The 25324-nt window shown below is 38.6% G+C and overlaps 1 protein-coding gene across 1 annotated transcript; it reads right to left on the bottom strand.

Annotated features, from left to right (window-relative positions):
- Nucleotides 1-396: 396 nt before the first annotated feature.
- Nucleotides 397-9836, bottom strand: Mmp13 (matrix metallopeptidase 13). The gene is made up of 10 exons (XM_028763395.1): nt 9714-9836; nt 9386-9627; nt 8332-8480; nt 8029-8154; nt 5749-5910; nt 4348-4465; nt 3388-3521; nt 2047-2206; nt 1426-1529; nt 397-574 (listed from the first exon to the last, which is right to left on the bottom strand). Exons 1-10 carry the CDS (start codon nt 9834-9836, stop codon nt 474-476), a joined length of 1419 nt encoding a protein of 472 aa, XP_028619228.1. The 3' UTR covers nt 397-473.
- Nucleotides 9837-25324: the final 15488 nt, after the last annotated feature.

Genomic DNA, 25324 nt, shown 5'->3' on the forward strand with positions numbered 1-25324 from the left:
GTCTGTTAATGTGTATTTTATAGGCGCTTCCCTTTATCCATTCTCATCTGTGGCTTCCCATAGATGAAGCCCTCACAATTTTCATGTTTCTAAGCTTATACTTTTTTATAAAGACAATTCAGTTATATAAATAGGCTTTATTTTATGCCTGTTAGGCTTTTTAATAAATATATTAATAATTATGTTCACTTTCATCCGCAGACGGACCCTATGTTTGCTGTGGGAATTATCAATCTTGTTTCTTCATAGCACCCAAGATCAGGTGATCCTTGGGGTTCTCAATTTCATTGCGTTAAAATTCTTCAATGTGGTTCCAGCCACGCATGGTCATATAGATATTGCATGTTCAAAGATAACTTACTGAAGCTTGTTCACAGAACTAAGCTCTCCCCTGATATCTCCACCCCCCACCCCATACATCTGAAAGTAGCCCAAATACTCTCTGGGAGAGAAATAACAACTTTGAAAGATGCTTAACACCACAATAAGGAATTTGTTGGCATGACTCTCACAATGCGATTACTCCAGATACTGTATTCAAACTGTATGGGCCCATTGAAAAAGTAGATATAGCCTAGGAAGAAAGAAAACAAAAGAAAAATCTTAGACTTTAAAAATATTAGGATTTACTACAGCTAAGACTAAAGATCTAATCTGTGATAGTTTTTTGCTAAATATTCAATTGGTTACTACAGTGCCTGAGACTTGAGACTGACCAGTGTTCCACCAGGGCCTCCCTCACACATGCTAGACTGTCTCTTCATTAAGCTTTATATCTCTCAATCTTTATTTTTAAAAGGCTACCAGAGTTTTAATGTATTGCTTGTAGTTAAAAGGATATATAACAATAAAAATCAAAGGAGCCAGCAATCTGAGGGAGGAACGTGGGAGGGGTTGAGGGAGGACAAAGAAGCAGGGGATTATCTAATTATACTTTAATTAGAGGTATTTTAAAAAAATATACAAATATTCACAGATTACATAAATTATGCACTAGAATTAACTGTCTTGCTACAAGTTCTAGTTTTGAATGTTGATATTCAGAGATAATTCCTTTTGTCATAATTAAAGCAAAAATAACTATAGTTATGATTATTATGAATCTTCATAAATTACTCCCCACTCCAGCCCGAATTTTAATTTTGACATAACCCTCTGCCTCTTGGTACCTTTACATATAATTTAAGGTCATCTTTAGGTTCAACATTTGTTGTTCACACACTTGGTAGTAATTAAGTAAAATTCTCATTGATTCTAATCCGGTTATTTTGTTTGCTATTTAAGTAATTACATAGAAACAATTAATACCTTAGTGACCATGCATATATAAGCCATTTGAATTCTGTACTAAAATCCTTTATGTGTGAAAAGCTTCTGAGGGGCCCAGAAGCCATTTTGAAAAATCAGTGCAATGTAACTACTTACCGTTTTTCTCATAGACAGCATCTACTTTGTCGCCAATTCCAGGGAATTCCTCTTCTATGAGGCGGGGAAAATCTTTGTCCATAGTCTGGTTACCATCATCATAACTGTTTAATAAAAAAAGAAAGTAATATTTATCAAAAACACAGGAGAGAGGATAACAATAACGAGAATTTGGGGAAAGGATTAGAAGGGACAAAATTGCCCAAGTTAAAAGATGACGTATGAAGAAAGGAAAGAATGTATGGGTGGGAGAAAATAAATGCTATGGATGGTCCATATGTGCATGAGATGTGTGTGCGTGAGATGTGCTCGTGAGAGCTCAAGTGAGCTTTAGACCCTGGAGGAGCTGACATGGAACAGGAATGGTGCACATCCAAAATAAAGCGTGAGAGGGTTCGGGAGTGGAGCAAGAAGGCAGGCAGGAATGGATGAACAAAATACAATGTCACATATGGAATAAGTGAAACCCAGGGTTTAGTGTGCTAACTTAGAAATCTAAACATATCAGTAAAACCACCCCTGTGACTGAGAAACAAAGTATGGGAAATGGCTGAGAGCAGCGATAGCTGCAGGTGCCGACTCTGCCCCCATACGTGGGCTGGGGAGAGAGAGGTGCCTCACCTCCACACGCGGTTCCCGGAGAAGAAGAGGGTCTTCCCAGTGTCCTCAAAGTGAACTGCAGCGCTCAGCCTCTTCACCTCTTTTGGAAATCCAAGGTCAGATATTTTTCTGGGATAACCTTCCAGAATGTCATAACCATTCAGAGCCCAGAATTTTCTCCCTAGAATCAATGAAAAAGCCATTTTAATTGCCAAGGAACACATGTCAAGGGATGAGCTTGTAAGCATTTACTGAAATGGAAAACTATGTAAGAAGTAATGACTCAATGCTGGTGATCTCCATGTGTCTGAAACAAAGAAATTAGTCCAACAAAGACAGGATTTAAGACTGGGAGTTCTGTTTATCAATATAGCCAGCCAAACATCGCAACAAATTTGTCAATTTATTGGAGTTAAATGAAAATTTATTAAAATTTCTAAATAAAGAGTAACTAGGGTCAGTGAATTAGAGTCAAAATTCAAGTTTTATATCAGTAAAAACAACCCAAAAACCCTTTTTCTTTTAGAAAGCAACTTCATTCAAATATAAGAGTCAAACAATAGGAATGCCATAGGCAGAATGTTATGTGATATACTGTGGTCATTAACTCAGGGTAGCATTTTTATCCCCCTACTTCCACCTCGTGATTATATAGTAGGGACTGGAGAGAGGGCTTGTGGGTAAGAGCGCCTGCTATGGAAACTCGAGGACCTTTGCTCAGATTCTGAGTACCCATATCAGAAGCCAGGCGCTTAGCACTCTAGCACATAGGGTCAAGGGTGTAAACAAAAGGACCAGAAGGGATCACAGGACAGTCAGCCTAGCTGTGCAATAAAAGAAACAGAAGATAAAAGTATATCCATGTTCTGTCTCAAATGTGTATAAATATGGTGAAGGACTAGAATAGTAGATCAGGAAATGAACTTATTAATAGAGAGGAGAATCTTGCTTAACTTTTTCCCACATTTTCAAAATGCACACCATGCTTCTGTGGTGCACTATTTTTTTTTTTATAGAAAGATTAAAAGAAAAACTGGAAATGAGTGTGACAGAGCAAAGAATAGGCATGATGACAATGACCTTCTCCCTTTCTCCTTCGCATTGCTGGGGATCAAACCCAGGGGCTCAGTGTGCTAGGCACTGAGCCATACTTCCATCCCATGATCTAGACCTTTTACATAGCAAACTAAGGACATTTGATAGAACAAGCACAGGGGCTTTATAATTTTCCTGTGTTATACAGTTTTCTAAATTTAGATATAATTTTGGTAATGGTCATGTTACTAAGTCTCTAGCAATATCAAGTTTATTGCCCAATTATGCCTCGTCAGCCATTTGGAAAGCCTCCCCAATGAGTCTTACCTCTAAAGATAAACATAAGGTCACGAGACGGATGTTCGTATGCGGCATCCACATGGTTGGGAAGTTCTGGCCAAAAGGACTTTGTCAAAAACAACTCAGCCTCAACCTGCTGAGGATGCAGACGCCAGAAGAATCTAAAGCAAATGGGAAAACAGTTTGTTAAATTAAATGAAATAATTCTATCCTGCTGATGACCACAGTTCACATCAGTGCAGACAAGGTACTGCAACTATGCCTGCCTGGCACCTATAAAAGGGAAAAGAATAAGTTGTAACCATCTGTAACCAGAGGTCTTCTCTCTTGAAATGTCACAGAGCCTTAGGGAAGGCTCTAAGATTCATTTGAGTTGAAACCATGCTTTATTCAACTTTGTAAATATTTAGAGTGGCAAGCAACTTTGCAATGCACTGTTTCGTTCTAGGAATGTATATTTCATGATCTCGGGAACCATGCAAACTGATATAAGAGGAAACATTTTGGAGAGCATGTAATTAGAGTCATAACAGAGGTGTTGGAGATGCTATCAAGCCACACATGGAGTCATGATGCTTGAAGAGATTAACACACAAGCAAGATGCTACCACCTACAAATTCCAAGTTAATATTTCACTTTTCATTACCTATAGGGTTTATCATAAATCAACCCCTCTTTGAAAATTCCAGCATAGGTATTTGAATCAGTCTCTCCATCTTGAAAGGAAGTAGTGTGGCTATTGGTAAACTTACTAATGCAGCAATTACTTTCAATAGTTTTCATGTTTCTAAGCATATTAGATTTCTATTTTTCCTTTTTCTTATTAAGATTTATCCACCAGTTATTTGATCTAAAACATGTAAGTAAAGTACCCTTGGGTCTACTGTTTCTGTATTACCCCGGGAAGTTTAACAGGTGCTTTGGTACTTTGCAGACAGAGCTTTACCAGATTTTATGCAGATTTGACAAATGAATCTTAAGCGTACCTGTCTTTAAAGATCATGGTTTCTCCTCGGAGACTGGTAATAGCATCAACGGATAGGGCTGGGTCACATTTCTCTGGTGTTTTGGGATGTTTAGGGTTGGGGTCTTCATCTCCTGGACCTGCAGTAACAAAGCTGATATGAGAACTTTCCAAGTGTACCGAGCCACAGGTGGGGCTGATTCTTCTGGGAAGAACAGGAAAGGGCTCCTTCCAGGAAGAGCAGTAGTTCTTGAACTCATATTCCAATACCCAGAAGGCCCTTGTTTCTTTTCTGCAGGGTGCCACAGGCTAGCAGGGTGCCACAGGCTAGCAGAGTGCCACCTTTCTGTTTTCATTGCTGTCGACCTCTTCTGAATTCTTCTGAACTATAAATGAACATTCTTTGAAGTTGTTGATAAAAATCAAAGGTAAACCCAAGCCCTAAAACCATTTCTGCCACACGGTCACAGCCTACTGTGTGCCCTCAGAAAGCACACTGCTCTAAGTCCAGTTCTCCAGGAGCATCACCATAGAGATCCCTCATCTTGTCTCCTTCTTTTGACTATTCCAACAACTGTAGATGTCAGCTGATTTTGCTTTACCAGTTGCCACACTGAAGCTCATCTCAGTGACAAACTGGCTGTGTCCTGACATGTGTTTACAACTTTGTCACAGCTCACATGTGTTGAACACTAACCTCACACTGCTTTTCCCCCTACACAATTCTGTCCACAAAAACCTTGGTCAAAACCTGGTGGAATTAAGACTTACAAAATAAACTTGAAAAAAAGTTCCTTTGCTACCATCACATTTCTGCCTTTAGCCACACAAGCTGTAATAATGTTTCATTTCAGAGGTATAACAGTGGGCTAGGGTGGCATGAACAAGTTTTTTTTTAAGCTAATTCCCCAAGAGCTTTTGTATTGCTGACTGTGAGCAGTGGGTGTAGCTCTATTTATGACACAGAACCCAAAAATAACTGTTTGGGTTGACATTTAATGTTTTGTAAATATTATTGGAAAATGGATGAAAATAGAGGAAATTCCTCACTGCAGATTTTGGTTAAAACCTCTAAAGGCCCACAAGAGGTTCCTTCGGCAGCAAACTGCAATGATTGGACAGTGTTGGAATTTACAAGAGCTGTTTATATTCTCATCTTTTGCTGCTGTGCACGCACTCTTTAAACTCAACAGAGCTTAGTGGCTTCATAAGTTAAATAAGAGTACAAATATAAGGAAGTGTGGTCTGCAAAATATAGAAATGGACTGTTTTCTATCCAGACAAGCAGTTTGATTCAGAAAGATGGATTCTCTGTCATGTTTTGAAAACATGAAAATGGATTGTTAGTGTATAAAGAAAAAGTACAACTATTATACAATGTAACTCTGTTCATCAGTTTTGTAACTGGTAAATTAAGCATTACCATAGAGAGACTGGATTCCCTGAACGTCATCATCAGGAAGCATGAAATGATGTTTGCCGGTGTAGGTATAGATAGGAAACATCAGGGCTCCTGGGTCCTTGGAGTGGTCCAAACCTAGGGAGTGGCCAAGCTCATGGGCAGCAACAATAAACAAATTGTAGCCTGTAAGATAAACAAGAAACAATGAAAAAGCAAGACCCTCCAGTGAGGAGAAGATGAGGGAAACTCTAATCTCTCCATATCTTTTCCTAACTCAGCATCTTATTCACTCTCGTAGTTAGTCTTCAGTTGCTTAAAGGAAGAGTCAAAGTGTTGATTCAAAGTAACAGTCCTTACTACTATCAGGGCTGTAGCTCCCTGCATGAGGAATCAGTTACCTACAGGGGTGTCATTAGATTGCTCCCCGATAATTAGTAGTCAGTAAAGAAAACAGTAGGAGCTCTGAGTTTTCTCTGTCTTCTCTGGCCAGGTTAAGGGTCCAGAATCAGCCATATGGGGGACACATAAGGTCCCACATAGCTCTAAGCTTAGCTTAGAACATTATTCAGAGGGATAATGAACCTGCTACTGTATTTCCATTTTCCTCTAATAACTCTTTCTACCAGCTCTTAGACTGTAGTTTTAACTTGTACGAGTGCACAGTAAATGGAAAATGCTACAAATGTAGCTCAGTGTCGGGGACTTGCTCAGTGTCGGGGACTTGCCGAGTATTCACAAAGGCCCAGTTTCCAGCACCACGAAGAGGAATGCCTCAAGAGAGACAGGAGAGGGAGAGCCCAAACCAGTGTTTTATTTGCTCATTATATATACTTTGTTATTGGCGCCAATGTGTAAAGAAAATGAACTGACTTGCACTTTGTAGGGCACTCCAAGGTAACATGATTGGAATGAACAGTAGTTATTGTAGTGAATAGTAGTCACTTGAGCATTCTTAACCTTCATCTGAAAACTTAAATCAAATTGTTCTCCTGCATATATTTTCAATTATTTCAACTAAACATTTCAAACCTTTGATTCATGAAAAAGTATGAATCTCAGACTTACTGTGACTTTTAACAATACTAGCTGTTCTTCTCAGGAAACCCACTCTTTCCTATGAAATACTAAAAGCATAAATAAATATTCAAGCCGTCCGCTTTTAGTCCAGAGACAAGTTAAAAGCATTGGAGAGGTGACATTAATCGAGAATTGATCAATTTTACTCTCACATGGGCAAGAAGCCTTTCTTTCTTTCTTTCTTTCTTTCTTTCTTTCTTTCTTTCTTTCTTCCTTCCTTCCTTCCTTCCTTCCTTTCTTTCTTTCTTTCCTTCTTCCTTCCTTCCTTCCTTTCTTTCTTTCCTTCTTTCTTCCTTTCTTTCTTTCTTTCATTATTTATTTACTTACTCTCTTAATTTTTTTTGAGACAGAGGCTCCCAGTACAACTCAGGCTGGACCCAAATTCATGATCTAGCTTCAGCCCCCTGAGTACTGGGATGACAGCTGTACATCACCATGGCTGCCATTTTATTTAAGTAAATAATAAAAACCAACTTCTGTGAAAATTGTTCTTAGTTGCTCTAACTCAGAATCTCTCTTTCTCCAAAGTTAAACCCTACTTTGAATAATCTGAGGCTTTTCTTGTAAGTTAATATCCCAATTATTTTAAGCTTTTAAAAACAAGAAGTGGCTTAGAATGGTAGCTACAGAATAACAGATAAAAACTCCTGAGTGAAGTTATTGGACACTTAGTTTCATTTTACTCTCATAAATACAACCACGTATTTTGAGAAAGATGTCCTCTGGCTTTTAAAAAGTGGTGTTTATAAGTGAGTGCTATAGCAAAGTTTGAGACAAGTAACGTGGCCAATGAGGTGTAGAAGTTTAGCAGAACTTATGCCATTAATATTTCAGCCAAGAAAAAATCCATTTCAATTGACATCCAATATAGTTATGAAGCACAGTATCAGCCATGATAGTTTTAAAACATAGATTTATAAAAAAACTTAACTTCTTTAACCAGCAAAACTGTAATCCAAAGAAAGAGACAGACCATGCCTAAAAGAGAAGACATTTGACCCCACTTCAAAGAGAATAGCCTTGAGGCTATGACAAGAAATATCATATAATTTACTCATATTTAATAATTTGTACAAAATGGGGAACCAATTAGCACAAAATATACTTTTGTTAGTTTAGAAAACATAATCAAATGCCAAACACAGTTTGCTTGTGTGCTTTCTAACTGTGTCTGTGAGACTGCGTCCAGTAACATGTGAGCTAAGTCTCTACAAGGAAGATTACCTTTGGAGCTGCTTGTCCAGGTTTCATCATCATCAAAATGGGCATCCCCGCCATAGTTTGGTCCAGGAGGAAAAGCATGTGCCAGAAGACCAGAAGGCCCATCAAATGGGTAGAAGTCACCATGTTCTATGCAGAAAGCAAGAGTTAAAATCCCATTACCATATACTGTGCCTGGCTTGGCAGGGGCATGGCAGCTTTGTCAAATGCTTTGAAACTGCTAAATGATTGGTGAAAGGAGTAAAAAAATGAAACCAAGGAAAGATTAGCATATGGGCATGTGTCTAAATGACTCTTCATCCTTACCTTTAGTTCCAAAAGATATCATGATATCAGCAGTGCCATCATGGATTCTGGTGAAATTCAGAGGTGTCACATCAGACCAGACCTTGAAGGCTTTTCTGAATGCCTTCTCCACTTCAGAATGGGACATATCAGGGGTATAGTTCACAATTCTATTCAATATAGAAAGTGTTAGTTAAATTTTGAAAGGTTAAAAGTGTTTTTAAAAAATATTTTCTTGGGGGCTTGTGAGATGGCTCAGTGGTTAAGAGCACTGGCTGTTCTTCCAAAGGTCATGAGTTCGTTTCTCAGCAACCATACAGTGGCTCACAACCATCTATAGTGAGATCTGATGCCCCCTTCAGACAAGCAGATGTATATGCAGCAGTGCACTCATACATTAAGTAAACAAAAAACAAACAACAAAACAAAAAAACAAACATACTTTCTTAGAATATGACATTTCAACTCGAGATAGCTGCTTTAAAGTTTCTATTAGATATAATAGATGCTTTAAAAGAATTAAATTGAAGAGTTCTATCAAATATTTAAGCACTGCCAGATAAATGAGTACCTTGACACCTTAAATTTAAAATATTCAATATAATCTTGTTTGCATGCTAAAATCAGGAACTAGACAAGCTGGCACCACAGAATTTAAGGGAAAAAGTGGAACCCTACATCTTTAGGATCTCCATCATAAACATAGTATTTTCTTTTTAGAATTTCCTCCCTGACTTGTGGTTTCATTTCTTCAAGAAATCTCTGGAGACACTCACCAAAAAAATAATGTTGGGATTAGCATTAAGATAATAAGGTCTTATTAAACTAATTTATTTGTTTTTAATGTTTATTGTTGATTTATAGAACTCATTTAGAAATACTAAGTGTAAGATAAACTTTTAATTTTGCAGAAAAAATGCAATCAGATATTAAATATACCTTGCTTCTGTGCTTCTTAACTTTGTATTAAAGCTAATCCTGAACTGAACCGCCAATTCACAACTCCAGGCCTACTTAATGTCAGGCATGTAGAAGAAAAGAGAAACACGTGTGAGGGGTAGAGCCTCTGCTTTACCTGTAAGTTAAGTTCGTTTGGGACCATTTGGGTGTTCGAGGGAAAACATTGTATTCACCCACATCAGGCACTCCACATCTTGGTTTTCTCATGATGTCTAAGGTGGCATCATCAAGTTTGCCAGTCACCTCTAAGCCAAAGAAAGACTGCATTTCTAGGAGCCTATCAACTGTAGAGGTCACTGTAGACTTCTTCAGGATTCCCGCAAGAGTCACAGGATGGTAGTATGATTTCAAGTAGTGCTAGAAAAGAGACCAAAACAACCAACTTTTAAGAGATGGAGATTTAAGAAATGCACTGCAATGCCATGCTTGGCAGAATACTGTACCTCTGCAAACTCAAGTTCTTCCTCAGACAAGTCATCATCATCATCATCACCATAGGAAAGGGGCAGGGACCAACAGTGAGTCCAGCTCAACAAGAAGAAGGTGGCCAGGATAGCTGAATGCATGGTGCCCAGCAGTGCCTGGAGTCTCTCCTTCCCAGGGCAAGCATCTTCTATTTTATAGAGCGATAGTGATGAGTCACCACTTGGGAGTGTGTGGTAACTTCCTAGTGAGTAGAAGGTAAACATGCTTACATGGTATTTTTTTCTTCCTAAGTATGGTTTGTGGCAGAACCTGAGGGAAATGGAAAATGAAGGCATCTCTAGTTTCAGTGGGGGCTATCAAAACGCATCTGTCAAAATAAACAGCCTCAGCATTTTTATGGATATAGTGGGGAGAAGCGGCAGCTAGTGTATTTTTCACTTCACTGGGCAAAAATGTTTTCTTCATTTTGTAGGAAAAACAGCTACTCTGATTTTTTCAGGTAATAATAATAGCAAAGTAATACATTTATTCCTGTAAGGAGAGACAAAGTTATGTTCACAAAATGGTTATAGGCTGATGAGTTCTCAACTTTATTCTGTCTTGAGCAGCAACAGTGAGAATGCTTGCTTTATTCCTTTGAAGGCCTCAGAAATGTAAAAGAACCAAGCTTGAGGTCTTTGAGACACTGTAGCTGATTGAGTCCTAAGCTGGGGCTTTAACATCCTCATATAAGCTTTAGATGGCTGGGGAGACCTATGTGAGTTTCCTTCATGTCCAGGAACTGGGCTCTGTTGAAATGCAGCCAATGGTTAGGACTAGGGACTGTGGACATAATTAGGATTATGTTTTGAGCCATTACTCTAAGTCAGGTTTAAAAGGCATTATCTCATTTAATCCCTACAATAACCAAAGCAGATACTGTGCATAGGCCCAGTATCAGGGCCCAATGTATAGGGCCGTATAGTGTAGCCCAGGAAGGACCTTGAACTCACCAAAACCACCGTGCCACACATCCTTCAGATTGATTTATTTGATCTACAGTGGATACTAAAGTAGATGGTCCTCTCTCAACTACCTAAGGACTATGATTACAGTGTGAAGGATCATGTTGGATCATCACAACAGAAGCTCTCTGCAGAAGAAATACTTTAATGAAAAAAACAAAAATAAACATCACTACTTCTCAACTTTAATGCTTACTATCAAATAGTTTTCATGTTTTAGTAATTTATTCTCTTATTCAAGAATAATAACAAGCACAGGCAAAATCACCAACAGTTAATGCTAGCGCGAGTTCTGTCATTTTAAACAGAAATAGAGAAAAAGTCATCAGAAGATTAAAATAGACAGCCACTCCTTAAGAGAATGCCCAAGAGTTGGTAGAATATTGTTCTTGGAGAAGAGATTGCAGACAGCTGACAGGATGTGTCATCACAATGAAGTGTTAGCAAACACTTGTCAACACAAGTCCATACTTCAGACTGCTAACCGTACTCATGAAAGCCAGGCCTTTTGTTCATCACTGCTGGAATGGCATGTGTGGTTTCAAACCACCTACTTTACAACAGGGAGCTGAGTTGGCATTTGAAACAGTTCTGACAAAGGCTGCTGAAATCACTGGGAAATTCAAAAACCTATAGAATGAGAAAATAAACTGTGGGACGAAATTAGAAATGAACATCGCCTGCTGACTCAGGCCGAGGCTATATGGGACTTTTTTCAAACATATTTTGCCAGGAATTCCTAAGTTCAGAACTAGAGAAAAACAAAAATAATGATAAACAACTTTAGTAAAGAACACAGTGTTTCCCAATTAGGACATTTGAGTTTGATTAAAATTATTAAAAATCTGTAACTCAACGGATTTCCGATGTGAAAGGTTTGACTCCCATTTAGAATTATGCACTGCCTGTGTTGACAATGTAAATAAAAGCTTTATTTCTACAAAATAAGCAACTTGATTTTACAAATATATGATTTTTCCTTTAGGAACACTCTGTGAACATTTCTTTGTTCATGTTTTTTTTTCTTTTTTTTCCATAACCCTGTGGAATGAGATTACAAAGTCAGTTGTTCAGTTGCTTGGTTGGTTGTCTTGCTTGTTAGTGGCTGAGACTGGGTCTCATGTGGTCCAGACTGCCCTCAAACTCACTATGGAGCTGAGGATAGCCTTATTATTGTCCTGCTTCCATCTCCTGGGTGCTAGAATTACAGCTTGTGCCATTATGGAGGGAAGGAACTTAGAAGCAAGCACTCTGAAAACTGAGCTACGTCCCCACCTCCAACACACTCTTAAGATTTGAACATAGGCAACTGTGTTTTCACCCTAGAATGAGATGTGAGAACATCTACAGAAAGATTCATCTGAGATGCTGAAGTTTCAAAGAAGGTTAGCTGCTAAGGAAGTTGGTCTGTTTACCATGTTGATCCGTGGTATCCTAGCATCCTAAGACTTTTAAACTAACCTTCCCAACATACTACAGCATTTATCATGATCTCACTTGTGATGAATCTTGAGGTTTGGGTTTTGTTTCATGGCATTGCTGTTTGTCTGGTACTGCTAAGACCTAAACAAAGGCACTGCGCATACTGGGCAAGCCTATGCCACTGAGCAACCTCCCAACCCTGAAACCTTCTAAAGTAGTTCATTTATCTGTCTTCCCTTTCTTTTCCCTTCCCACCTCACTCATCCCTTCCCCTCCCTCTTCTTCCCCTCCCCTCTCTTCTTGTCTGTTCCCCTTCCTTCCTTTTTGAGTGTTTACAGGACACACTTTTATTGAATTGATATGTTTGTTTATTTATTTATTTATTTATTTGTGACTATGGCACATTTGTGGAGATCAGAGGACAAGTGGGAGTTAGTTCTCTCTTCACTCCATGTGGGACCCAGGAATGACACTCAGCCAGCTTATTGTACTTGCTAGCAGATGCCTTTAGCAGCCGAGCCGTCTTTTTGGCCCATGAATACATACTTTCTAGAATAGAAAGCTTACCATGTTGCTGGTATGAGTCATTCACAACCTTTTCAATACCAAAAGAAACATTTTCCGACAATTTGGGTTGTTGAGATACATAATTTATTTTTCTTCATAAGCTCAGAAAAGTGAGAATGAACTCAAAATTTTCTCAAAACATATCTTAAAAATTTTGTGCACAAAGCTTAACAAAGCTTTTTTCTATCAATATATTCTAGTTAGTTAATTTTATAAAATTATAGTCCAGATTTTATGGAAACTATAAACTGCCAAGAGAGACTTCTACCTTAGCCTGATGGGAAGATGGTGTCAGTCCTCCATTTCTTGCCTGCAGTGAGGGTTAGGGCCATGCAGGTAGGCATCTACCTGCCGACTATGTCCTCAGAATTCAAGCTAATTTCCTTGGACATCCATCGAGCACAGAAGTATGTAACACTCTCCACTTTGTTCATGTCAGAAATAAGAAATCTTGGCAGAAAAGTTAAGAAAGAGCAACTAGAACAAACAAAGCTTTAAACTTAAGAATAGTTATTTCTTTATTTTGTCTATCCAGTGGTTTAATCCTCAAAAATCAATTGAACTACAGACTTAGGGTACAAGCTTTGGGATTACGAATAGCAGCCCAAATCCCAGTGTTGTCATCTACCAGTTCTGTGACTTTCAGTTTGTTAACAAGAAGAATAAAGAGATTCTAACAATAGAAACCTATAGAGAGCTAAATTCTCTTTATAAGTCCATATATGGTTGTTACTAATAATGATGATAAACATTAAGATATACTGTGTTACAAGATGATTAATCATGATTATTCATTCATTCTCCATTCTTGATTTCAGAGACTTTTATACATGAGTGTCTGTAATGATGCAGACAAAGTTCTTGCTCCAACATCCTCAGCACAGAGGAACATTCTTATTCCTGTATCATTCTATCAGCTGCCTTCTCTCCCTCTTTCCTACACAATAGAAATCTATCAATCACTGCCCCTGACATCTTTCACCTTAAGAACCTTTCTTAGTATCAATTATCTTAAGTTTCCTAAAGTGGCTTATTTGTGGAAACCTGGAAGCTTTCCTTGATCCTCCTAAGAATGTTTGTGATTACCAAAAAAAGATCACAAGTATTGTGAATCACAATTTCCAGAAGTGAAAAAAAAACAAGAAAACAAGAAAAACAACAAACAAACAAACAAACAAACAAAAAACAAATGTAGTACTGAAGGATGAGATTCCAACCTGAAGGTACCTTGGCTGTTCTGGAGACAGTGGGCTGAAGCTCTTCCATGTAGATGGCAAACAGAGACTAGAGAAAACTTCATATTGTGATGGGAAGAAGCCTGGACCACTCTGCTATAGGAACCCTCCTTTTTTCTGACAAGAATCTCCACATTGAAGATAAGCTACTCACCAAGTTCTTCATGGTGGCAGCAATCCACCCGGGGAGGTCAAGTCAGAATGGGTGTGGAGGGAAGCAATGGCTTTCCTGTAGGAAACTAAAGATTGTGAGACAGATCAGTATTTAGAGGGCTCATATGAGAACAGGAGCTCATCCTAAAGCCACGATGGAAGTTTATACCGTAGGTTTCTTTTAATTCCATAGGGTCCTTGGTTAAGTGTAGGAGAAGCCAAACCACGGGAGTGTCTTGAGCAGCCTACTGCAGTCTAGAAGGCAAACAACACTAAGACTGAATTAACATCAACAAGGCCATTTTTAACTCAGTGAATGAGCACACAGACCTAGCATCAGACAGACCAAGTTCAATTTCAAGCTCTGTAATTTAGCTGAACAATTTTTAAATTCCATTTATTTTGGGGTATGTGCCTGCCACAACAGAGATCAACTTGTGCGAAGCGGTTCTGTCTTTCTACCATGTGGGCCCAAGAGATCAAAAATCGAGCCTGATGGCATTGTAGACATCCCCTGAGTGATATTTTTTTATTTATTGATCCAGCACTTGGTTATCAGAAATAACCACAAAGCTAGAGTTGTTTTAGTCACTGGGGACATACGATAGAGAATGAACTCATCCAAATCCTGGCCCTTCTGAGGCTAATGCTGTAGTGGGGAAAGATATCCAATTCTAAGGAAAATAACAATATGTGAAAGTTGATAAGGAATGAGAAGAGACAAGGCCTCAATGGTGTCCCAATTCCTATACAGTCAGTCACCAAGGCACTAATTACTTAATCACTGAAAACAATTGCTGAGTGTGAGGGCTAGAGTGCAGCTGACAGAGTTTGCAAGAAGCCCTGGGTTTAATCCCAGCACTCAATAAAGCAGGAGGGAAAAATGTTATAACCCCAGGATTCAGGTGATAATGACGAGAAGATCAGAACTTTAAGGTCATGCTTTGGCTACATAGCCATTTTAATAGCCTAGGATTCGTGGACTCTATCTCAGAAAAGAAAAGGACAAAGGAAAGAAGAAGACCATTCCTGAACCCCAAGAAAAAATGGACACATAAGGAAAGATCTCATCCAAGATTTTAAGCTATTTCGAAGCCTTTAGCATTTTTACATAAGAGCAATAAACAGACTAATTATAATCACTAAGTCATCAAAGTCTTTGGCAGAAAGCATTTGACAAGCATATCAGTATGCATATGATACACACACTCACACCTTACTAGTTCCAAATGCTACCACGTTAGAGAAAATTTGTTTTTTTTTTTTAAGAAAAGAGAAATCTTTAATAGTTCACAGTTACAATGAGGTTCTTTTGTATGGTCAGGAGCTATCACAAAAAGTGAGATAAAAGACAAAAGCACTACACTTCTGGAATTGTCGAAAAGACTTTTTTTGAATGGTCTGCTTCCATCAGGTTGAAGAGAGACTTCAAAAAATAAACAAGTATTCAAAAAAAAGTATGTATATACCATAGACAGATATATGTGCATATATGTGTGTATATGTTAGAGAAAATTTGTACATCAAGCTTTTAAAATGCTATGAGACATGCATTTCCTATGCCAGCTCAGAATCAGAATGACACATTTTTTATAATTAAAAATAAAGAGATTATAAATAGATATTTAACACCAATATAGCTTACCTTTTAGTATAACATTTGGTCAAAACATCAGTGAAGAGTAAGGGTATAAGATGAAATAGCAAATGAAATAAACAATCACTTGATATGAATACACAGTTGTTTCATTTGTGAATCACTGTAAATATGGTCACCCATTGTGGTTTAAATGATCAGTTGGTTAACTGTTATACTTTCTACAAGAACTGAGAAAAGAATTGGGTCAGGTCAAAATTTATTTATAGTGTCGCTACACAAATCCCTGTGGTATTAGCTTAACCCTCCAAGACCTCAAAACCCATGCTGGATGGTTCTAATTTTTTGTTATAATTGCTGTTTGGAAATAGAAGCTTGGAAGGCCAGTGTTTTGAGCACTTACATAATAAAAAGAGACGAAGCAATTTTCTATGTAACTTAGGGTATTTTTCAAGTTCAATGGTTTACATGAATCTTAACTGAAGACTTATGGCTATGAAAGGATTTATCTGTGCAGGCTTCATCAACATCAGAATGAGCAGTCATCTTTACCAGTAGTAAAGACATGAGTCAGGCAGCTAAAGAGCCCATAAAATGTCATGTTCTATCAGAATGATGAAATTACTCAAATAATAATAATAATAGCTGAGAAAGTTTTCAGAATAATCAAGGCTATTCAACAAAGCAAGAGCACTCTGGAAGGCTTGGGAAGTCTTTGGTAAAAGCACTATCGTTTCTTCACCGTCATCTGTTTCCAAATCCAGGAGGGAAAACTCTACTTGTCTGCATCTCCTTGCACCAAAGCTTGATTTTTTCATAACTGTGGCAGATGATATTGTGAAAGAAATTTGAGGAAGCAGCAATATATTCTGGCTCACAGTTTGACGATGTTGTCCATCAGGGTGGGGCAGGAGTGACAATGGGAGCTGAGGTGAAGGGTCGAATTATGTCCACAGTCAGGAAACTGAGAGGCAAGTACTACTGCTCAGTTCACGTTCTCCTTTTGAATTGTCTAGGACCCCAGGCCGTGAGGCAGTGATGCCTGCATTCAGAGCAGATCTTTTCTCTTCAGGTAAACTTTTCTAGATGTACACAGATGTGTATCTCCATGGCAACTTTTAAGATGACAGTGAAGATTAACTGTTATAGGTGTGAAATGTCTTCTCATGAATTGAAGGTTCATCTATTGAAGACTTGGATCCTAGTTGGCAGATCCAGTCATTGCAAGAAGACTAGGTCACTGGAGAGTTCTCATCTCATCAATGGATCAGTCTGTGGACAGATTCAGACCTGAACTTAGAAGAGAAAATAGGTCCTTAAGGGTGTGCCTTTTAAAGGGCAGTTTGTCCCTGACCCTTCCTGCATTGCTTTCTGCTTCATGGTCCCCACAGGCATTCACTCTACCTGTCTGCTATCATGATCTACAGGCTCAGAAATAATGGAGCTACCTGAGCATAGACTGTGACCAGAAATTATTCACTAAGATAAATACGTCCTCCTTTAAACTGTTTGTTTTACGTATTTGTCACAGCAGTCCTATGTCTGACTAACACAATGTGGCTGTCTGTACCAGGCAGCAGCTTTGGGCACAGTTTCCTGTCCTGACCTACACACCTTCATGACAGAAGCATTCAGGCAAGCCAGCAAATAGGACATTTAAAATACTGTTATATTTTAGCCAGACAGTGTTGGCTCATGTCTTTAATCTCAGCACTCAGAAGTCAGAGGCAGGCATATCTTCCATGAGTTCAAAGCCAGCCTAGTCTATAGAGTGAGTTCCAGGACAGCCAAAGCTAACAGAGAAACACTGTCTCAAACACATATACACACACAGACACACAGACACAGACACAGAACACAAACACACACAGACACACACACATACACACACTCACACACAACACACACACACACACATTTCATCTTGATTATTCTTGCTATTTTCTCAGAGGATCAGCAATCTAAGCTATATCATTGCTTCTTACAGGTTTTTTGAAGATAGTCTTTATTTATTTTTCTTTTTTCTAGGTGTTCTTGATTTAATTCTATCTGAACTGGAGCCAGCAACTTGGTTCAGTGGGTAGACATGCCAAGCCTGATGCTGCTGTCAGTTCAGTCTCTGTGTCTGCATGATAGAAAGGGAGCACCAACTCTGCCAAGGGTCCTCTGATGTCATGAGTGTGCCGTGGCACTTGCATGCTCACACTCACAAATAAATAAATAAATAAATAAATAAATAAATAAATGCAAAAATATCTAAACTACACTATAATCAGCCAAACCCTAAAAAGATCTGTAAAGTATTAATAATTTTAATTAATGTTATAAATTCAATTTAATATAAAACTTGAGAATATCTTTTTAGTTATATTGAAGTTCAAACCATGAGATAATGAGCTGTAATTAACACATTAATGTTCATCAGTACTTCATATTAACCAACAATAAGCTAAAAGATTGGATCTAGGGCTAGTAAGATGGACGTAGGTAAAGGCATTAACGTCATAGCTGACAACCTGAGCTGGCACTTGGGGACCAAGAAGAAGAGAATCAACTTCCAAAAGTTGCTCTCTGCCTTCCTCCTGAGTTCTAATGTATGCATACCAATGTCCACATACATGCTCACATATACTCACACAAAATAAATAAAAGCACAGTAAAAAATTCTTTTTAAAGGATAAAATTAGTGGTCCCAGAGTTTTGAACACACAATGCTGAAGATTTATTACTAAAAATCGTGACTGAGCTCATATACTAGCTATTTAATTTGCCTAATAAAAATTGAAACATGCGTACAAAAGGCATGAAACAATTTTTCCTACAACACACTGTTAAGTCAATTTCATGAACACTATATAAAACGACCATTTTAATTGCTTTAAAATACATTTACTACTGAGAAATCTTCTGAATGCATTTTTGGATTGAACACCAAAATGGTTCTTACCTACTACAACCTTAGTATTAGACCATCCCTGTCACATATGAAACACAATAAGTAGGTTAATAAGCAAATAGACAAATAGACAAAAATGAAGGACAGACTTAATTTGAGGTGGTTGTTCTAAATTTCACCTGAGAGTCTACTAGTGATAATATTGTGATCTTAATAACTAAAATATCTGAGATATTTTCTAAAATATCTAAATTTACAGGGAAATTGTTTTCTGCATTAAAACACAACTGATTTTTATCTTGCTTTTGAAGTTCAAGTCTCCAGTCAGAAGAGATGGCTCAATGGTTAAGAGCAGTTCTGTTTCCAATAACCTACTGAAGGTTCACAATCACCTCTGACTCCAATTCCAGGGGATCTAATGCCCCCTTCTGGCCTAGACAGGCACTGCAGGCATGTGGTACACATACATTCAGGCAAAAACTCATGCACACAAAATAAAAAAATTAAATTGATTCTCGCAGAAAATTATTGTGAAGAAAAAAATCATTAACTTTCTAGAATATTTTAATTTTAAATAATGTATATTATTCATATAAATAGAGAGATAGAGATAGAGATGGAGATGAGATTGAGGTAGAGTTATCCACTTAGAAAATGTTTGCTCTGTCAGAATGCTAGTGACAAAGGTAAAGTCTAATTGGATGTATACAGGATGTGATCTGCATAATAGATTTGCAGACTGTACAAGGACACACAGAAATCCTTTAGCCAAATCCCATTATGTTACTTTGACAGACAAAGACACTGACACACTTTCACAGAACCACACGGACAGGAAGCTGCCTCTGGAATTAGCATTTGACTCCTGTTCAGGGTAGCATACTGAAAACTGTTTAATACATTGGGAAACAGTTTTCATTGGCAGATCCTGCTGGCTAGAGAAACATTATACATGGCAGTCAAATGTTTGCTTGTAGGTAGGTCCAGTTATCACTTAGCTTTTTCATTTCCTTAGACACTAATCAGACTCTTCTGTACCACGGACCTCACACACTTGGCTGTTTCATCAGGTCTCAAGTTTCAGCATCTAAATGGTCATATGCTAAAGTAGGGATATGATAATGAAGCCTGTTCATTCTGCAAGAAGCAATTCTACGTTAGTCACTGGAATCTTGTTCTCTGGACATTCATGAGTGGACTGGTAGTAGCCAGCAGACAATAAACTTCTAGAACATTAGTGTATACATCTTGCCTCCATTGCTGGGTTGGGAGTAGTATCTACTAGAACTTCATTTCAGGTTTGGGATTTGGAAGGACATAATTTATTTGTAAATACATATATTTTGTATGTATTCATTGGGAATCTCACTCACGTGTACCATATGTATTAATCATCACTGTCTCCCACTCATCCTTTCTGACTCCCTCTGTAACCCTGTACCCACCGACACATCTCTGAAGGAAAACAATACAAACTCCTCTTTCACTGAGTTCTTACAAAGTTAAAGCACTGATGACTGAGCCATTCCTTGCCCATACTTGGCTTCCATTATTGTCTGTTCAAGGACAAAGTCTATTCCTGTGTTCAAAGTAAACATTTATAGGTAAAAACAAAGACACCACTTCTTCCTCAGTGACCAGCAGTGTGGAATGCAAGCATGCTTTTCTGAGGCCTGTCATTCAGACTGACTAGGTATCAGAGAGTTCATGATGTTTACTCTGATAGAAAATAGGAAGAAAAGATGAGCCATCCTGAGTGTTCTATCCTGAGGACCCACATGGTGGGAAGAGGCAAAGGAGAAGAGAGACCTTTAGAGGGGAAAGGGGAAAGGATTGAAGGAAAACAGGTAGTTAGGAAAGGAGTACCATTTATTCTGAAGTGAACTGGAGACCAGGCACACCTCCGTGAGAGCTGCCAACAACCTAAGCAAGTCCCTGCCGATGTTTATGAACTTATGTAGAAAGCCACAGAGGCTCACAAGATTGGGAAGAATTTTCCCAGGAAAGAAAATGTCTCAAGGAGCCTCACTATTAGTTTCCACCAATGTGACTCCACTCACCTTAAGGCCAGGACCCTTTCAGTCATGAGAGTTCACCTCTCCATGGGATAATAAAAGCCATCAGTCACGAGAGTTCAACTCTTCATGGGATAATAAAAGCCATCTGTAAAAAATGAGCCTTTTGCCCATGTAAAGCATCATTCAGCATATGTGTTAATTTTTTCCAAAACCAAAAATTCTTTCCAGAATTTCCAAAGTTTGGGCAACACAAGTGATTAGGCATATTTGTCTCTTCTCATCCAGTATCCAGACTGGTGAAATGGGTCAAGTCAGGAGTGACTTTTGACCAATCTTCCTCCAACATTAATACTTTCCACAGCTTTGGAAAATCCTGCACCTGACAGTATGTGACTTCAGATAGCTTTCAGCACATTGCATAATGAATAAACACGCAGACACCCATCAGCATGTCTCATTGTCCCAAGGGTGCTTTGTCTCATCCAGATTAAACCAATTCCTTTGAACCAGTTGTCTTCAGTGTTACTCTTTTTTTTTTTTTTATTAGGAGATCTAGTCAGTTCATTGGGGGCAGGGACTCTTACAGTGCCAAGAAAGTCATTGAAGGTTCTCAAAATTTAGGCATGAGGTCAAGGGACATTCTCAAAAATCAGGGGTCTAAATCCAAAGATAGTCTCCTGGCTCAATCCAGCTAAGCTCATCCACATTCAACCTATTCCCCACTGCCTTCAGTGATGAGTAACATTCATAGGAGCATCCTTGAGCTTCACATGGCATCTCTTGAATTCTACTTCCCCACCAATTAAAAAAAAATTAGAAAGCAAGGATAATGATATCATCATAATGTATAACTTGGGATCAGATATATTAAAATGCAAACTGCTTAAAAGAATTCAGCCTCTTCAATCCTTCCCCTAATTCAACCATAGGGGTTCCTGATTCCAGTCAAATGGCTGAGTGTGAGTATCTGCTTCTGTCTCAGTTAGCTGATGGTAGGGACTCTCAGAGGACAGCCATGCCAGGCTCCCATCTGTAAGTACATTATAGTATCAGTAATACTTCAGGCCTTGGTGCCCTGCCATGAGTCAAATCCCAAGTTGGGTCGGTCATTGGACCACCTTTCCTTCAGTCTCTTCTCCATTTTTGTCCCTACAGTTCTTTTAGACAGGAACAATTCTGGGTCAAAAATATTGACAGTGGGTTAGTAACCCTGTCCCTCCACTTGAAACCAAGAGTGACCCCATAGGAAGATCAGCACTCTCAACTAACCAGACTCCAGGGAGTTCCCACAGACTGAACCACCAACCAGGAGAATATGCTGCACAGTGTGAGGTCCCTAGCACAAATATAGCAGAGATCTGCTTGGTCAAGCCTCAGTGGGACAAGATGAACTTAATCCTTAAGAGACTTGAGGCCCCAGGGAAGGGGGAGGTTTGGTGAGGGTAGCACCCGCTAGAAGACAAGGGGAGGAAAAATGGGATGAGGAACTGTGGGAGGAGGAACAGAGAGGGAGGGCAATGACTAGAATGTAAATAAACAAAATAGTAATAATAATAATAGAAGAAGGAGAAGGGGGAGGAGAAAAAGAAGAAGAAGAGGAGGAGGAGGAAGAGGAGGAAGAGGAGGAGGAGGAGGAGGGGGGGGGGAAAGAAGAAGAGTTCAGCCAATATAAGAATGTGTTAAGAATGTGTGGTTGTCTAGCATGGATAAATCACCTATATTAGTCTCCAGTATCCAAGACTCAGGAAACATCATGGAGGAACGGACAGAGAGAATTTGAGGGCTGGTTAATGGAGTATTGTGAAATGCTGAGTTCTGGACACGGTATGGCTGTTGCACACAGCAACTCACAGCAGCTAGGGTTGATGCAGAAGGCCTGCCTGAATTCAAGCCAGTTCAAATTCCAGCATGGATCTGGAGGAGCTCCAAGGTCCCACCCTTAGCAGGGGAGCTATTGGCAAAGGATGGCTGTTGAGAGAGAATAGTCACTTTCCTCTGGATACATGACCACTGGAAGTTTGCCCATGCCCCAGTGGATGGTCCCAAATCGATGCACATATGAGCAGTACTAATTGGACTCAGAGATTATTAATAACAATTAAGAAAAGAGAACATGAAGTTGGAAGACCGATGCAGCTAGGGTCCTACGGAGAGATGGGGAGACACGGTACTGGATAGATGTGACTAAAATACAGTATATAAATGTAGGAAGTTGTTGAATTGTAAATGAAAATATTGAAAGAAAGAATTCAGAATGTAATCATTATTAACTATAATATACTTTGTACAACTCAGGGAGATATATTTTTGAATAATGAAGTCAAGGAATATAATTTTTACAGTAGTATAGGCTAGGAACATGACAGTATTACAAACAACATTCAAAATTTTACCTTGGAAATCTTCATCTATTCATGAGCTAAAATTTATGACGTTTGAACACAGAATATTCACTCCTAAATACAAACTAAAATGAGATACCAACAACCTTAGTTGGGGTAATTTAAAATTAGTCTGCAATTGTAGGATCAATAAAAAGGTAGAAACACTGACTTCTTCTGCACCAGAAAAGCTGATCTATTTTTACTCAGGGATGAAGCTCTTGAGACAGATTTTAATGGAGTCTTTTAATATTATCTAGCTAGGCAGAGTGGCACACACCTTTTGTCCTCAGGTGAAAGGACAGGTAGATCTCTGTGAATTAGAGTCCAGCCTGGTCTACATAGCATGTTCTGGGCCAGCTAGGGCTACATAGTAGCACCCAGTCTGGGAAAAAAAGATCTAAGAGCTAGCTAGAGATGTAAAATTGGTTAAGTTCCTGGCTGGTATGTGTGAAGTCCTCGGTTTGATCATAGCACTGAAAAAAAAAAAAAATTTAGCAATACTATTTTATTTTTAATTTTTCATAATCTATATATTTTATATTTTAGTCATTTTTATATAGTTTGATTTCTTACTTTAATAGTATCTTCTTGAAAGTTTTTATAATTACAATTATTTATGTATGTGAGGATCACTTGCCAGAGTCTGTTTTCTCCCTCACCTGTGGGTCTTGGGAACCATACTTAGGTCCTCGGATCTAGTTGATCACCTTTACCCGCTGAGCCTTCTTCTCAGCATCATTTTCATCATTTATGTTGGTGATTAGTTTTAGAATGCATAGATTTAAAAAACCTGTTTACATTTTTTATGGATTGGTAAGTTCCTAAGGCAGAGTCACGTAGGGATCTGAGTCATTTTCTCTGGCTCCAACTTCAGACAATATTTATTCAACTGAAGAAAAAATAGAAAAGGTATGATAAGCCTGCAGACTGTGTCCTCGGGGCAAGGAGGGGGATGCCTCACACCTTTAGGAAAACTTCAAAATGATTTTACATGTATGACTCACCCCCTGGGGTTTCCACAATGACAAAATTAAAAATCAAACCTGTAGATAACAAGAGGAACTTTTCTGTTCTTTTCATTTTTGTGTGGTGGTAGTGATGGTGCTGATGTTTGCATACTCGTCCATGTGGGTGCACATATGTGTACATGTGGGAGCTGGAAGTCAACCTTGGGTTTTGTTGCTCAGGAGTTACCAACCTTGTTTTGTTGAGCCAGGACCATTCCCAGGGATCTGGCGTCAAGGAGCTCCAGGGATCCATCTTTCATCTGTCTCCCCACTGTGAGTTTTTTAATTACACAATATCATACCTAGATTTTCCACTGGGTACTATGGCTTGAATTTAGATCTTCATGCTAACACAGCAAGCCCTTCCCTTACATAGCTACATAGCTATAACCCCAGTCATTTTCTTAAATCTCAGTAACTTCATAAATCAAGAGAGTGAAAAGGGACCATGAGGGTGGAGAAAGAGCTCTAGAGAGGGAAATGGTAAGATATGGATTGTATGAAGTAGAAAGTGGGAAAACAGAGGAGGAGTGGGTGAAAAAGGACAATACAGAAAGAAAGGTAGGTTTGGTGAATAAATAAGGCTAAGAATATTTGTACTAGCCACAGGAAAGCAAATTATTTTATATTTACCTAAGAGCATCTGTAATGCATATAGCATGCATACATATTTAATTTCAATGAAGTTCAATGAAGTTATCACGTGGGATGATAAGCCTCCCACTCAAAGCCATAGACTATCTAACAAAAATCTCAGTACCAGGCATGTAAATCTTCTTTTGAGTTGTTGGTCAGTGGAATCCAAGAGACTCCTAAATTAACATAGGCTATTGCTGTTGCTCTTGGTTGCCTCTCAGAAGTTGAAGCAAAGTCCCTATTGCAGAAGACACTATGCCCTTTGGACATGGGACTCGGAGGATTGTAGCAGGATCTAACCAGAAAGCTTACTCCCTGAAGGCATTCATATGATTAAAAAGTAATATGCAAGATGCCAAGATATAAAAGCAATCAAGTCCTACCTATATGTGATGCCTATGAACCAAACAATGACCAGAATGGCAATACATCTCTGAAGGTGCAATAGTGGCATGTTTCTCTTGGTGATATCAACAGCTTGTCTAATTGGACTTAGGGCTGCTCAACAGATGAAAAATTATACTTTGTATTGTAAACTTAGCCAACCACCCATGCCTACTGATGCCATAGATCTTAGGGAAGAACTTATTACTGCCACTTTCCTAAACTAGTATAATTCTTAACAGCACTCTAACTGTATCTCTCACCTCTCATTAAAGAAGCTTCCTTTTGCTGCAGACAGAAACTGTTAGAGAAAGCCACAGTTACT

This window comes from Grammomys surdaster, unplaced genomic scaffold, assembly GCF_004785775.1.
Source record: "Grammomys surdaster isolate TR1022 unplaced genomic scaffold, NIH_TR_1.0 138, whole genome shotgun sequence".
Taxonomy (NCBI): domain Eukaryota; kingdom Metazoa; phylum Chordata; class Mammalia; order Rodentia; family Muridae; genus Grammomys; species Grammomys surdaster.

Excerpts from the sequence above, each read along its gene's own strand:
- Mmp13 (XM_028763395.1), bottom strand. The coding sequence starts at position 9,836 with ATGCATTCAGCTATCCTGGCCACCTTCTTCTTGTTGAGCTGGACTCAC. Across the intron at positions 4,466-5,748 it reads GGGAATCCAGTCTCTCTATG|GTCCAGGAGATGAAGACCCC; the intron begins GTAATGCTTAAT and ends TTGTTACTGCAG. Across the intron at positions 3,522-4,347 it reads ACCATGATCTTTAAAGACAG|ATTCTTCTGGCGTCTGCATC; the intron begins GTACGCTTAAGA and ends CATTTGCTTTAG.